Raw genomic sequence first — 14,168 nt, forward strand, 5'->3', positions numbered from 1 at the left:
TTTCTTTCTGCTTTTTCAGCTAAAGCAGCAGCCAGACTGAAAGTAAATACAATTAATCTGCAGAAAGACACCAGATGCAAAAGACATGCATGTACAGGACTGTGCAAAAGTCTTAGGCACATGTAAAGAAATGCTGTAGACCAAAAATGGCTTAAAAATAATGAAATGAAATGTTTCAGCATTTAAAAATACTATAAACAGCAGTAAGCCATAATAAATGAAACAAAGCCAATATTTGGTGTGAAACAACCCTTGGCTTTAAAAAAAAAAAAATTAAATAGTAGTCTCCGGTACAATGAGTGCAGTTTTATAAGGAAATGAGCTGTAGTTTTACTGAGCATCTTGCAGAACCAGCCACAGTTCTTCTGGACACTTTGACTGCCACACTTCTTAATTTTGCAGCAAAACCCAGTAGTCTTTATTGTATTTTCTTTTTTAATCTGAAAAGTGGTCTTTTGTGAAATATGCTGATCAAATACAGACATTTTTTTTTTTCTGTAGCATTTAATTTTGTGCTGGAAAACGAACATTTGGAACTCTAAAATGTTTTTGTACTGACTCAATGTAGAAGTCATAAAATAGAAATCTATAACAAAGTTTGTATGAAAAAAATAGGGGCCTCAGACTTTTGCACAGTACTGTACTTCTTGCAGCAACCATGTTCGCCAACTTTGGATGGGTCTCTTTAGATGGGAAAGCAGTGGAGGATCTGCTTATTAGCATGTATCCTTGGGAAAACAAATGACTGATAAACATTTACATACCAGGTGGCCAAGCACATTTAGGGAACAATACTGGTTCCCAAACAGACCTTTTTAATTGAGACAACATCTGATCCAGGATTACTCGTTTCCAAGGAAAATGAATTTATCCCTTGTAGCAATAAAGAATGCAAACTAACTGGAAGGGAAGAGAAAGGGGTCGAGAATGTGTCCTGGATGAGACATGAAACATCCAAGTAATGATCCCCCCCCCCCAGGATTCAGTTCTAGGCCTTGACTTCCTAGAACATGGTGGATCACTGGTACATGGGAACATGTGCAAGAAGCATGAGGTACACCTTCAACTCCACTTGGGGAGATTGTTGTGTGTGTGTGTGTGGGGGGGGGGAGACGACAAAGCTAAGATCTTCTGGAACTGTCACATCTGGAACAGCAATGGTAATTGTAACCCAGAAACACCAGTGACAGACAGAGGAAGGAGAGAAAGTGGTGAAAGTTAAATACAGCATTGTCCCAGTGGTGATAGGAGCACTTGTAATCCCGGCCCACATGTTGAATGTCTGGCTCCAACAGCTTGCAGGAATGAAATCATTGACCTTAGTCCACAAAATTGCAGTCTAAGGAACAACCAAGGGCGTTGAACTCCCAGCAGATCTTTGGTAGGAGGACCATATGGCGGCACGGTCGCCTCACAGCAAGAAGGTTCCGGGTTCGAACCCAGCAGCCGGCGAGGGCCTTTCTGTGTGGACTTTGTATGTTCTCCCCGTGTCTGCGTGGGTTTCCTACGGGTGCTTGGGTTTCCCCCACAATCCAAAGACATGTAGTTACGTTAGGTTGACGTGGGGCGGCCTTGGGCTGAGGTGCCCTTGAGCAAGGTACCTGACCCCTGACTGCTCCCCGGGTGCTCTGGTGTGGCTGCCCACTGCTCTGAGTGTGTGCGTGTGTTCACTGCTTCAGATGGGTTAAATGCAGAGGATGAATTTCACTGTGCTTGAAGTGTGCATGTGACGAATAAAGGTTTCTTAGTTCTTAGTTATATGAGGGAAGATGAAATGTATACCAACCACACCACTCACCAGAAAAAAAAATGAAGTGCTAAGAATTTATCGTCAAATTAGTAGAGAGGAGCAATAAAGAGGTGTCTTCTGAAGACAAAAGCGTTCACACCATTCAACAATGTTTCAGCTCCATCAGCTGGGTTCTTGGACAATTTTACAAATCAAGTGTCTGTATGTGTGAAAGATCATCTTTGCCTGTCATTACACATCTATTGCTGATGAACTGGAGAATCATATTACAGTACTGTAGTAGCAGAAATACTGTACTGTTCCCTCAAATTCCTAGTAGGCCTCTGATAGAAGGCCAGAGGGTGGTATGATGTTTCTGAAGTGAATTTGGTGGCCCCATCAAACAGCGGTTTTGTTTTGTTTTTTTGCTTTACAACATAACTGTAATATAATATTCCTTTCTAGCTATGAATATCTGCAGGAGGGAGAAAATGACTTTTCTCAGACATTTCCCTATAGAGAGAGATGTTTGAACCATTATTTCAAAATGTCTTTGTTCATTTCCTTTGTTTTGTTTCACTTATTGAGGTGAGACCAGCTAATCTTACCTCTTGGAAAGGCACACATGCAGAGAAAAAAAAAGTGATATCCTGTATACAACCCCATTTCCAAAAGAGTTTGGATGCTGTATAAACTGTAAAGAAAAAACAGAATGCGAAGATTTTCAAATCATGGAAACCCTATATTTAATTGAAAATGGTACAAAGACAACATATCAAATGTTGAAACTGAGAACTTGTTCTGTTTTTAAAAAATATATATTCTCATTTTGAATTTAATGCCAACAACATTTCAAAAAAGTTGGAACAGGGCGAAAAAAAGACCCCAAAACACTAATTTGGTTAATTGGCAACAGGTCAGTAAGGTGATTGGGTATAAAAAGAGCATCCCAGAGAGGCGGAGTCTCTCAGAAGTAAAGATGGGGAGGGGTTCACTGCTCTGTGAAAGACTGCATGGGCAAACAGTGCAACAATTTAAGAATAATGTTCCTCAATGTAAAACTGCAAAGAATTTGGGGATCACATCTGTGGTACATAATATCATTAAAAGATTCAGAGAATCTGGAGAAATCTCTGTATGCAAGAGACAAGGCTGAAAACTGACATCGGATGCCTGTGATCTTCAGGCCCTCAGGCGACACTGCATTAAAAGCAGGCAGATGTCTGTAGTGGAAATCACTGTATGTGCTCAGGAACACTTCAGAAAACCATCGTCTGTGAAAACACTTCATTACTGCATCCACAAATGCAAGTTAAAACCAGATATAAACAATATCCAGAAACACTGCCACCTTCTCTGGGCCTGAGCTCTTTTACAATGGACTGAGGGGAAGTCGAAAACTGTCCCGAGGTCTGACGAATCAAACGTGGAATTTTTTTTTAGAAATCATGGCCACCACGTCCTCCAGGCTAAAGAGGAGAGGGACCATCTGTCTTATCAGTGTACAGTTCAAAAGCCAGCATCTGTGATGGGATGATGGTGCATTAGTGCACATGACATGGGTAGCTTGCACATCTGGGAAGGCATCGTTAATGCTGAATGAGATATACACATTTCAGAGCAATATGCTGCCATCCAGACATTCTTTTTCAGGGAAGGCCTTCCTTCCTTTCAGCAAGACGATGCCAAACTGCTTTCTGCACATATTAAAACTGCATGGCTCCGCAGTAAGCGTCCAGGTGCTAAACTGGCCTGCCTATAGTCTAGTCCTGTCTCCCATTGAAAACATTCAATGGCGGTCAACAGAGTCAACAACCTGTCTTTGAGTGTGGATAAAACAAAAGAGATGGTTCTTAACTTCAGAAGAACATGGAGTGACCGCTCTCCACTGTACATCAACGGCTCACTCGTGGAGAACGTCAGGAGCACCAAATTCATTGGTGTTCATTGGGCATGCCTAACAATCTTTGGCCCCTCCATCTCTTCCCCTCTGTGTGTCCTTCTCTGTTGAGTTACATGTCGATCCTGAGACACCAGTGATGCTGGCCTCTCCTGCCCCTCAGACCCACTTGGTCCATCCTGATGCCCTATGTCTGGCTGGAGTCTCATCAGATTGCTCCTGTGGAGGACGGCCCCATATGGACAGTTGAAAGTTGCACTTGGAAGATGGCTCTGGACACTTACAGTAATACATTTATGCCTGAGGACTACAGTTGACTTGCTAATTCTAGGACTGCAGTTGTTACGAACAGTTTTGCACTCAAGTTTCCATCAATGAACAGTTGATAACTTCAGCAAAACAGACTTCATATTAAGACTATAATGATTTTCCTGGTTTCACAGTTGTACTTTGTGACTATATAGGATGCAGTTATAGAAGCAAGTTATTTATAATCACGTTATCTGTTATCACCCAGATGAGGATGGGTTCCCTTTTGAGTCTGGTTCCTCTCGAGGTTTCTTCCTCGTGTCTTCTGGGAGAGTTTCTCCTTGCCACTGTTGCCACAGGCTTGCTTATTGGGGATAAATTAGGGATAAAATTATCTCATGTTTAAAGCCTTTAATTTTCTGTAAAGCTGCTTTGCGACAGCGTCTGTTGTTAAAAGCGCTATACAAATAAACTTGACTTGATCTGGCAGAAAACCTCACCTGGTGTCTCAACACCAGTTCCACAGCCAAGAAAGCCCAGCAGCATCTCTACTTCCTACTTAGGCTGAGGAAAACCTATCTCCCATCCTCACAATATTCTACAGAGGGACTATTGAGAGCATTCTGAGCAGCTGCATCACGGTCTGGTTTGGAAATTGCACCGTTTCGGATCACAAGACCCTACAGCAGATAGTGAGGACAGCTGAGATCATTGGAGTCTCTTTTCCCTTCATCAAGGAATTTGGCACCACATGCTGCATCCAGAGAGCTACTAGCATTGTGGATGACCCCATACACCCCTCACACAATCTCTTCACCCTCCTGCCGTCTGGAAAAAGTTTCCAAAGCATTCAGGCCCTCACAGCCAGACTCTGTAACAGTTTATTTCCATCAGACTCCTCAACTCTGAGGGACTGGACTGATAACACATGGACTGTTGAACACACCACTCCCACTGCAATCTTTGTACAGTGAAGAACAATGCATTATCACTTTTTACAGTGCTTCTCACATACACAATGTTTACATTTATTTATTTTATTTACAGATGCTACCTCAAAATTTCTGCACATTAACAGTAACAGGTACTGGTTGGCATTGGACTGTCTGTCTGTGCTGATAGTCATTTTTGCACTGTCCTTGTTGTGTGTAGTTTATTGTCTGCAATGTTTGCACTCGCTGCACTCTTGCACTTTGTTGTATTTGTAGATTGTAGTCCTGTGATGTTTAGTGTCGCACCATGGTCCTGGAGAAACGTTTCATTTTAACTGTGTACTGTACCAACTGTATATGGTTGAAGTGACAATAAAAATACCTTGACATGAGGTGCAGTCTGAAATGCAAAATAATACAGCAAAAGAGACCCCAAACTGTTGAGCAATGAAAATCATACATCAGGCAAGAATGAGAGAACATTTCTCTTTCAAAACTACAGCAACTGGTCTCCTTAGTTCCCAAATGTTTAGAGTGTTGTTAAAAGTAGAGGTGATGCGACACAGTGGTAAACATGCCCCTGTCCCAACTTTTTTGAAATGTGTTGCTGACATCAAATTCAAAATGAACATATATTTTTCATTTATGTTTGACACAGCTTCCCAACTTTTTTGGAAATGGGGTTGTACATGACATGTCTAATGCCGCTTTTCCACTACAAACGCGGCTGAGTCGTGCCGTGCCGAGTCGAGCTGAGTCGAGCTGAGCGGGGCTATTGAAGTTGCATTTCGACTACAACCGCGCTGAACCGTGCTGGCTGGAAGTGGGTGGACACATTGGGTGGAGTTAGCGAAAGTGGGTGGACGTCATGTGATGCCGTTAAGCAGCGCAAACAGTGACATCAGTGACAGTGGCGGAACAAGTCAGAGCCGGGCCGGGGGCGGGGCAAATGACCGGGCCCTTTATTAAAGCTTATCATAACATCATTTTAGGCTACAAAATGTCCGCAACTGCGGTGTTTACCAATTTCAACACTACCGGGTGCAACTATGTTATTTAGTACATCAAGTCCTTCAAACGAACATGTAACTCAGAAACAAAAAACATTAGGATACTGTACATGGCTCATAATAAAACATCAATAGCCTATACTGCGCACATTATTTGAAGGGCATACGAATGAGCGCTCAGAGGTTGCAACGGTGACAGGAAGAGTCAGAAATAAAAGGAGGGCGGTGCAAACCTCACTGAATGCACTGTGTTTACCAATTTCAACACTACGGGGTGCAACTATGTTATTTTGTACATTAAGTCCTTCAAACGAACATGTAACTCAGAAACAAAAAAACATTAGGTGACATACTGTACATGGCTCATAATAAAACATCAATAGCCTACTGCGCGCATTATTTGAAGGGCATACAGCGAGCCTTGTGCTCCGCGAACTCGTCCACGATGCTCTGTATGTCACTGATTCAGTGATCTTTGAAGCGGTAGTCTCACGACCCGAATAGTAAACAATAAACATGGAGGACATGGAGTCGTTAGTGTTGCTGGTCTTGGTGCTGTGGCTTGTTGTCACCGACAACGCGGACAGATACTGGCAAGAGCGTATAGATGAGGCGAGGCGCATAAGGCTTCAGAAATTCTCGTAATTCGTAATTATTCTTCTTCCGGGTTTGCGGTGTTTACAGATCCCAGCGCGCTCGCGGGGCGTGTGTGGGCATGTGAGGACACTCCTCCTCACCAATCAGTGCACAGGGGAGTGTCTGCTCACGCCCCCAACCTCACTCGGCACGGTTTGGCTCGCTTCAGCCCCACTCCAAAACGGTGCGAGTTTTAGGGGCTAAGCAGGGCTGAAACGAGCTGAGTCGTGCTGGTTTTTGGTAGTCGAAACGCGAGCCGTGTCGGGCTGAAGTGAGCTGAAGCGAGCTGAAGTGAGCTGAAAAAGGGTAGTGGAAAAGGGCCATAAGTGTGCAAGAATGTCCAAACTATCGGTCATGAAAATGAACATGAAATCAACACCCATGACCAGGCATTTTATTTATTATTAATCATGAGATAACCAATTTATTGGACAAATGCACTAGTAAGGAGAAACACACATTTGCATGGTTCCTCAAAGTTCATTTTGCTTGTACAGTGTTCCTCAGGGCTCAATATTAGTTCCTTCTGGGTTGTTGTTTTTTTTTCCTTATTAATTTGCACGCATTTTCTCTCGACCCCTGCTGAACGAGAGTCAGCTTGCAAGGAGCCAGGTGGCTCATTTGGTTAATGAAGAATGAAAAGGCCAAGCACGCATCATCCTGAAGAGCAATTTTAACAATGAACCCAGTGACAGAAATCCAGACCACATCTGAGACTAAAAATAGTCTTTTTTTTTTTTTTTACAAAAATAAGAGACCTTATGTCTGTTTACAGGGTCTGTTAAGACGGTGACCTAATGGTGTGTGTTGCCTTTGTCTAAAACTGGCCTTTACAGGTAATGAAGACAAAATGCATACCGTACAGATCAGATTTTCCACTATCGTAAATCACACAAATTGAGAGGAAACTTTACAGATAGGAAGGGCTTTCTGAAAAGAAAAAAAAAAAAACATTGCTCCAGCCTGGTGTGCAACCACTGACCAGCTTGTGAAGGTCTTTGTTGAAATAAGCATTTATATAACATTTATGAAAGGACTCCTCATTGTCATTGCTTTTGAATAATGGGGTTAGACACAGGAAAGTCTTCAGGACCGAGGGGTTTGCATGTTCTGTTCCTTGGTAACACAACAATACCTTTTTCAAATACATACAGTGGCATGCAAAAGTTTGGGCACCCTTGCTGAAAATGTCTGTTACTGTGATTAGTTAAGTGAGCAGAAGATGAACTGATCACCAAAAGGCATGAGCGTAAAGACGACACATTTCTTTAATCTTGTGGAAAATATTACATTTTTATTTCCATCATTTACAGGTGTAAAATACCAAAAAATGAAAAGGACCTGAAGCAAAAGTTTGGGCGCCTGGCATGGTCAGTACTTAGTAACACCCCCTTTGGCAAGTATCACAGCTTGTAAACACTTTTTGTAGCCGGCTAATAATCTTTCAGTTCTTACTTGGGGGATTTTCGCGCATTCGTCCTTGCAAAAGGCTTCCAGTTCTATAACTTTCTTGGGCTGTCTTGCATGCTCTGCTCTTTTGCGATCTATCCACAGATTTTCAATGATGTTTAGGTCAGGGGACTGTGAGGGCCATGACAAAACCTTCAGCTTGTGCCTCTTGAGGTATTCCATTGTAGATTTTGAGGTGTGTTTTGGATCATTGTCTTATTGTAGAACCCATCCTCTTTTTAACTTCAACTTTTTTTTACAGATGGTATGATGTTTGCTTCCAGAGTTTGCTGGTATTTATTCGAATCCATGCTTCCCTCAACCAATGAAATGTGCTCGCAACAACGCCAAAGCATGATCGATCCACACCCATGCTTCAGAGTTGGAGAGGTGTTCTTTTCCTGGAATTTGGCACCCTTTTTTCTCCAAACATACATTTGCACATTGTGGCCAAAAAGTTCTATTTTGATTTAATCAGTCCACAGGACTTGTTTCCAAAATGCATCAGGCTTGCTTAGATGTTCATTTGCAAACTTCAGACACTGAATTTTGTGGCTAGGACGCAGGAAAGGTTTTCTTCGGATGACTCTTCCATGAAGGTCATATTTGTTCAGGTGTCGCTGCATAGTACAACCCCGATTCCAAAAAAGTTGGGACAAAGTACAAATTCTAAATAAAAATGGAATGCAATAATTTACAAATCTCAAAAACTGATATTGTATTCACAATAGAACATAGACAACATATCAAATGTCAAAAGTGAGACATTTTGAAATTTCATGCCAAATATTGGCTCATTTGAAATTTCATGACAGCAACACATCTCAAAAAAGTTGGGACGGGGCAATAAGAGGCTGGAAAAGTTAAAGGTACAAAAAAGGAACAGCTGGAGGACCAAATTGCAACTCATTAGGTCAATTGGCAATAGGTCATTAACATGACTGGGTATAAAAAGAGCATCTTGGAGTGGCAGCGGCTCTCAGAAGTAAAGATGGGAAGAGGATCACCAATCCCCCTAATTCTGCGCCGACAAATAGTGGAGCAATATCAGAAAGGAGTTCGACAGTGTAAAATTGCAAAGAGTTTGAACATATCATCATCTACAGTGCATAATATCATCAAAAGATTCAGAGAATCTGGAAGAATCTCTGTGCGTAAGGGTCAAGGCCGGAAAACCATACTGGGTGCCCGTGATCTTCGGGCCCTTAGACGGCACTGCATCACATACAGGCATGCTTCTGTATTGGAAATCACAAAATGGGCTCAGGAATATTTCCAGAGAACATTATCTGTGAACACAATTCACCGTGCCATCTGCCGTTGCCAGCTAAAACTCTATAGTTCAAAGAAGAAGCCGTATCTAAACACGATCCAGAAGCGCAGACGTCTTCTCTGGGCCAAGGCTCATTTAAAATGGACTGTGGCAAAGTGGAAAACTGTTCTGTGGTCAGACGAATCAAAATTTGAAGTTCTTTATGGAAATCAGGGACACCGTGTCATTCGGACTAAAGAGGAGAAGGACGACCCGAGTTGTTATCAGCGCTCAGTTCAGAAGCCTGCATCTCTGATGGTATGGGGTTGCATTAGTGCGTGTGGCATGGGCAGCTTACACATCTGGAAAGACACCATCAATGCTGAAAGGTATATCCAGGTTCTAGAGCAACATATGCTCCCATCCAGACGACGTCTCTTTCAGGGAAGACCTTGCATTTTCCAACATGACAATGCCAAACCACATACTGCATCAATTACAGCATCATGGCTGCGTAGAAGAAGGGTCCGGGTACTGAACTGGCCAGCCTGCAGTCCAGATCTTTCACCCATAGAAAACATTTGGCACATCATAAAATGGAAGATACGACAAAAAAGACCTAAGACAGTTGAGCAACTAGAATCCTACATTAGACAAGAATGGGTTAACATTCCTCTCCCTAAACTTGAGCAACTTGTCTCCTCAGTCCCCAGACGTTTACAGACTGTTGTAAAGAGAAAAGGGGATGTCTCACAGTGGTAAACATGGCCTTGTCCCAACTTTTTTGAGATGTGGTGTTGTCATGAAATTTAAAATCACCTAATTTTTCTCTTTAAATTATACATTTTCTCAGTTTAAACATTTGATATGTCATCTATGTTCTATTCTGAATAAAATATGGAATTTTGAAACTTCCACATCATTGCATTCTGTTTTTATTTACAATTTATACTTTGTCCCAACTTTTTTGGAATCGGGGTTGTAGAACAGTGCACCACCATTCCAGGGTCTGCTAAATCTTTCTGAAGGTCTTTTGCAGTCAAACAGGGGGGTTTTAATTTGCCTTTCTAGCAATCCAATGAGCAGTTCTTTCAGAAAGTTTTCTTCATCTTCCAGACCTCACCTTGATCTCCACTGTTTCTGTTAATCGCCATTTCTTAATAACATTAGAATCTGAGGAAACAGCTACCTGAAAACACTTTGCTATGTTCTTGTAGCCTTCTCCTGCTTCGTGAGCATCAATTATTTTATTATTCAGAATGCGAGGGAGTTGCTTAGAGGAGCCCATGGCTGCTGATTTTAGGGACAAGTTTGAGGAGTCAGAGAATTTATACAGCTTTGAAATCTGCATCATCTGACCTTTCCTAATGAAGAATTTGAACAAGCCACAGCTCAATAAGCTAATTAAGGTCTGGAACCTTGTTAAAAGTTACCTGAGAACTCAAATGTATTGGGGTGCCCAAACTTTTGCATAGTGTTCCTTTTCTTTTTTCATTCTCTAATTGTACAAAACAAAAATAATACACACATCTTGCATAAAACGCTGAAAAGAAATGTCATTACCTTTATGCCTTTTGGTGATCAGTTCATCTTCTGCTCACTTAACTATTCACAGTAACAGACATTTTCAGCAAGGGTGCCCAAACTTTTGCATGCCACTGTAGAGGATAACAAGAACTAACCATAACTATAACCAGATACAAAGTATGACCTGTGTGTTTTCTTCCTTACATGCAAATACTTAGCAGAAATTCTACAGGATAAATTTCCTCTACCTCCGTTCAGCTCGAAACTAACCCTATTCCTCAGACAGAAGCTGATTAATATCCGGACTCATACATACTAAGTTTCAGCTTCCTTGTGACTGAATGTCTTGCTTTGCTAATTGGGGCCGAAAAGGCCATGCATACTTCACTCTGAAGGGCACTTTTAGAGCCAAATTCAGTGACAGTTACACCTTGAGAGGTGAGAAGAAAAACACACTCTCTCATTACAAAGGTGAGAGTGAGCAGTCAACACCTTTATCATCCCTGCTCAGGATTTCTTGATGAACTAATGAACTCTGCAGCTCTCTCCCCACCACCTTCAGCCTCTTCACGTACAGCCATATTGTGCATCATAAATGACTCACCTAAAGAATATTAATCTACTTGTTATTTTAATGGCTAGCGGGCTATTCCTGCACCTGGGATATGTTTCATTTATTTACATATATTTATATATTACAAATGCACACACTGTGGCATGGGTGTTGGTTTGAGCCAGATGAACTGGTTTGAGTATTTCAGAAACTGCTGATCTCCTGGGGTTTTCACACACAACAGTTTACACAGAATGGTGCGAAAAACAAAAAACATTGTGTGAGCAACAGTTCTGTGAGTGGAAACAAACACCTGAATGGTCAGAGGAAAATGGCCAGATTGGTTCAAGCTACCAGGAAGGATATAATAACTCGTATAATCGGTCTTTACAACCGTGGTGAGCAGAAAAACATCTCAGCATGCAACAGCAGAACAGAACACCACATTGGGTTCCATTCCTGCAGTCAAGAAGAGGGATCTTAGGATCAAGAACAAGTTCCTATTAAAGTGGCCTGTGTGTGTATATATATATATATATATATATATATATATATACTAGTGCATCTCAAAAAATTAGAATACCATGAAAAAGTTTCTTTTTTTCATAATTTAATTCAAAAAGGTAAACTTTCATATATTCTATATTCATTACATGTAAAGTGAAATATTTAAAGCCTTTTTTGTTTTAATTTTGATGCTTATGGCTTATAGCTCATGAAAATCAGAAATCCAGTATCTCAGATTATTAGAATATTCCCTAAGATCAATCAAAAAAAGGATTTACAATACAGAAATGTCCAACTTCTGAAAAGTATATTCATTTATACACTCAATACTTGGTTGGGGCTCCTTTACCATGAATTACTGTATCAATGCGGTGTGGCATGGAGGTGATCAGTCTGTGGCACTGCTGAGGTGTTATTGAAGCCCAGGCTGCTTTGATAGTGGCCTTAAGCGTTTCTGTATTTTTGGGTCGGGTGTTTCTCATCTTCCTCTTGACAATACCCCATAGATTCTGTATGGGGTTCAGGTCAGGCAAGTTGGCTGGCCAATCAAACACAGTAATATCATGGTCAGCAAACCATTTGGTAGTAGTTTTGGCACTGTGGGTAGGTGCTAAGTCCTGCTGGAAAAGGAAATCAGCATCTCCAAAAAGCTCGTCAGCAGATGGAAGCATGAAGTGCTCTAAAATCTCCTGGTAGATGGCTGTGTTGACTTTGGACTTGATAAAATACAGTGGACCAACACCAGCAGATGACATGGCACCCCAAATCATCACAGACTGTGGAAACTTCACACTGGGCTTCAAACACCTTGGATTCTGTGCCTCTCCACTCTTCCTCCAGACTCTAGAACCGTGATTTCCAAATGAAATGCAAAATATACTTTCATCTGAAAAGAGGACTCTGGACCACTGAGCAACAGTCCATTTCTTTCTCTCCTTAGCCCAGATAAGACACTTCTGACATTGTCTCTGGCTCAGGAGTAGCTTGATATTAGGAATGTGAAAGTTGTATCCCCTTTCTTGAAGATGTCTGTTCGTGATGGGTCTTGATACGCTGACACCAGCCTCAGTCCACTCCTTGTGAAGCTCTCCCAAGTTCTTGAATCAACTTTTCTTGACAATCCTCTCAAGACTGCGGCCATCCCTGTTGCTTGTGCACCTTTTCCAGCCACCCTTTTCAGCAATGACCTTTTGTGGCTTACCCTCCTTGTGGAGGGCATCAGTGATCATCTTCTGGACAACAGTCAAGTCAGCAGTCTTCCCCATGATTGTGGTTGTGTGTACTGAACTAGATCGAGAGATACACTGTGTTCATACTGTTTTACTCAAACTCGAAATGAAATATTCAAATATTTTGAGATGGTTTTTTTGTTTTTGTACAGTATGCCATACTGATTAAAATTAAAATAGAAAAATGCTTGAAACATTTTAGTTTATGTGTAATGAGTCTATAATACGGGCGGCACGGTGGTGTAGTGGTTAGCGCTGTTGCCTCACAGCAAGAAGGTCCGGGTTCGAGCCCTGTGGCCGGCGAGGGCCTTTCTGTGTGGAGTTTGCATGTTCTCCCCGTGTCCGTGTGGGTTTCCTCCGGGTGCTCCGGTTTCCCCCACAGTCCAAAGACATGCAGGTTAGGTTAACTGGTGACTCTAAATTGACCGTAGGTGTGAATGTGAGTGTGAATGGTTGTCTGTGTCTATGTGTCAGCCCTGTGATGACCTGGCGACTTGTCCAGGGTGTACCCCGCCTTTCGCCCATAGTCAGCTGGGATAGGCTCCAGCTCGCCTGCGACCCTGTAGAACAGGATAAAGCGGCTACAGATAATGAGATGAGGATGAGTCTATAATACATAACATTTTCACTTTCTTAAATAACTGATGGAAAATATTGAACTTTTTCACAATATTCTAATTTTTTGAGATGCACTAGTGTGTGTGTGTGTGTGTGTGTGTGTGTATATATATATATATGTGTGTGTGTGTGTGTGTGTGTATATATATATATATATATATATATATATATATATATATACACACACACACACACACACACACATATATATATATATATATATATATATATATAAAGTGTGTGTGTGTGTGTATATATATATATATGTGTGTGTGTATGTGTGTATATATATATATATATATATAAAGTGTGTGTGTGTGTGTGTGTATATATATATATATATATATGTGTGTGTGTGTGTGTGTATATATATATATATATATATATATATATATATATGTGTGTGTATATGTGTGTGTGTATATATATATGTGTATGTGTGTGTGTATATATATATATATATATATATACACACACACAGGCCACAGTACTGTGCAAAAGTCTTAGGCCCCTTATTTTTTTCATACAAACTTTGTTATAGATTTCTATTTTCCGACTTCTATATTATCAAGTCAGT

At 41.2% G+C, this 14,168-nt stretch overlaps 1 protein-coding gene across 4 annotated transcripts in view; it reads left to right on the plus strand.

Annotated features, from left to right (window-relative positions):
• Nucleotides 1-14,168, plus strand: part of gpc5a (glypican 5a) — a 212,950-nt gene that overhangs the window by 158,895 nt on the left and 39,887 nt on the right. Inside the window, exons 9-10 of one of the 4 annotated variants that reach the window (XM_060898436.1) lie at nt 7,770-7,826; nt 8,168-8,591. The exons of 2 other annotated variants lie outside the window; for them this stretch is intronic. In XM_060898436.1, coding sequence (XP_060754419.1) covers nt 7,770-7,801 — 32 coding nt within the window. In that variant the 3' untranslated portion in view covers nt 7,802-7,826; nt 8,168-8,591. Of the gene's footprint in view, nt 1-7,769; nt 7,946-8,167; nt 8,592-14,168 lie in introns of those variants that run through there. One more of the 4 variants, XM_060898435.1, reaches the window with a different exon arrangement.

The sequence above is a fragment of the Neoarius graeffei genome, chromosome 18 (genome assembly GCF_027579695.1).
Source record: "Neoarius graeffei isolate fNeoGra1 chromosome 18, fNeoGra1.pri, whole genome shotgun sequence".
Classification (NCBI taxonomy): Eukaryota; Metazoa; Chordata; class Actinopteri; order Siluriformes; family Ariidae; genus Neoarius; species Neoarius graeffei.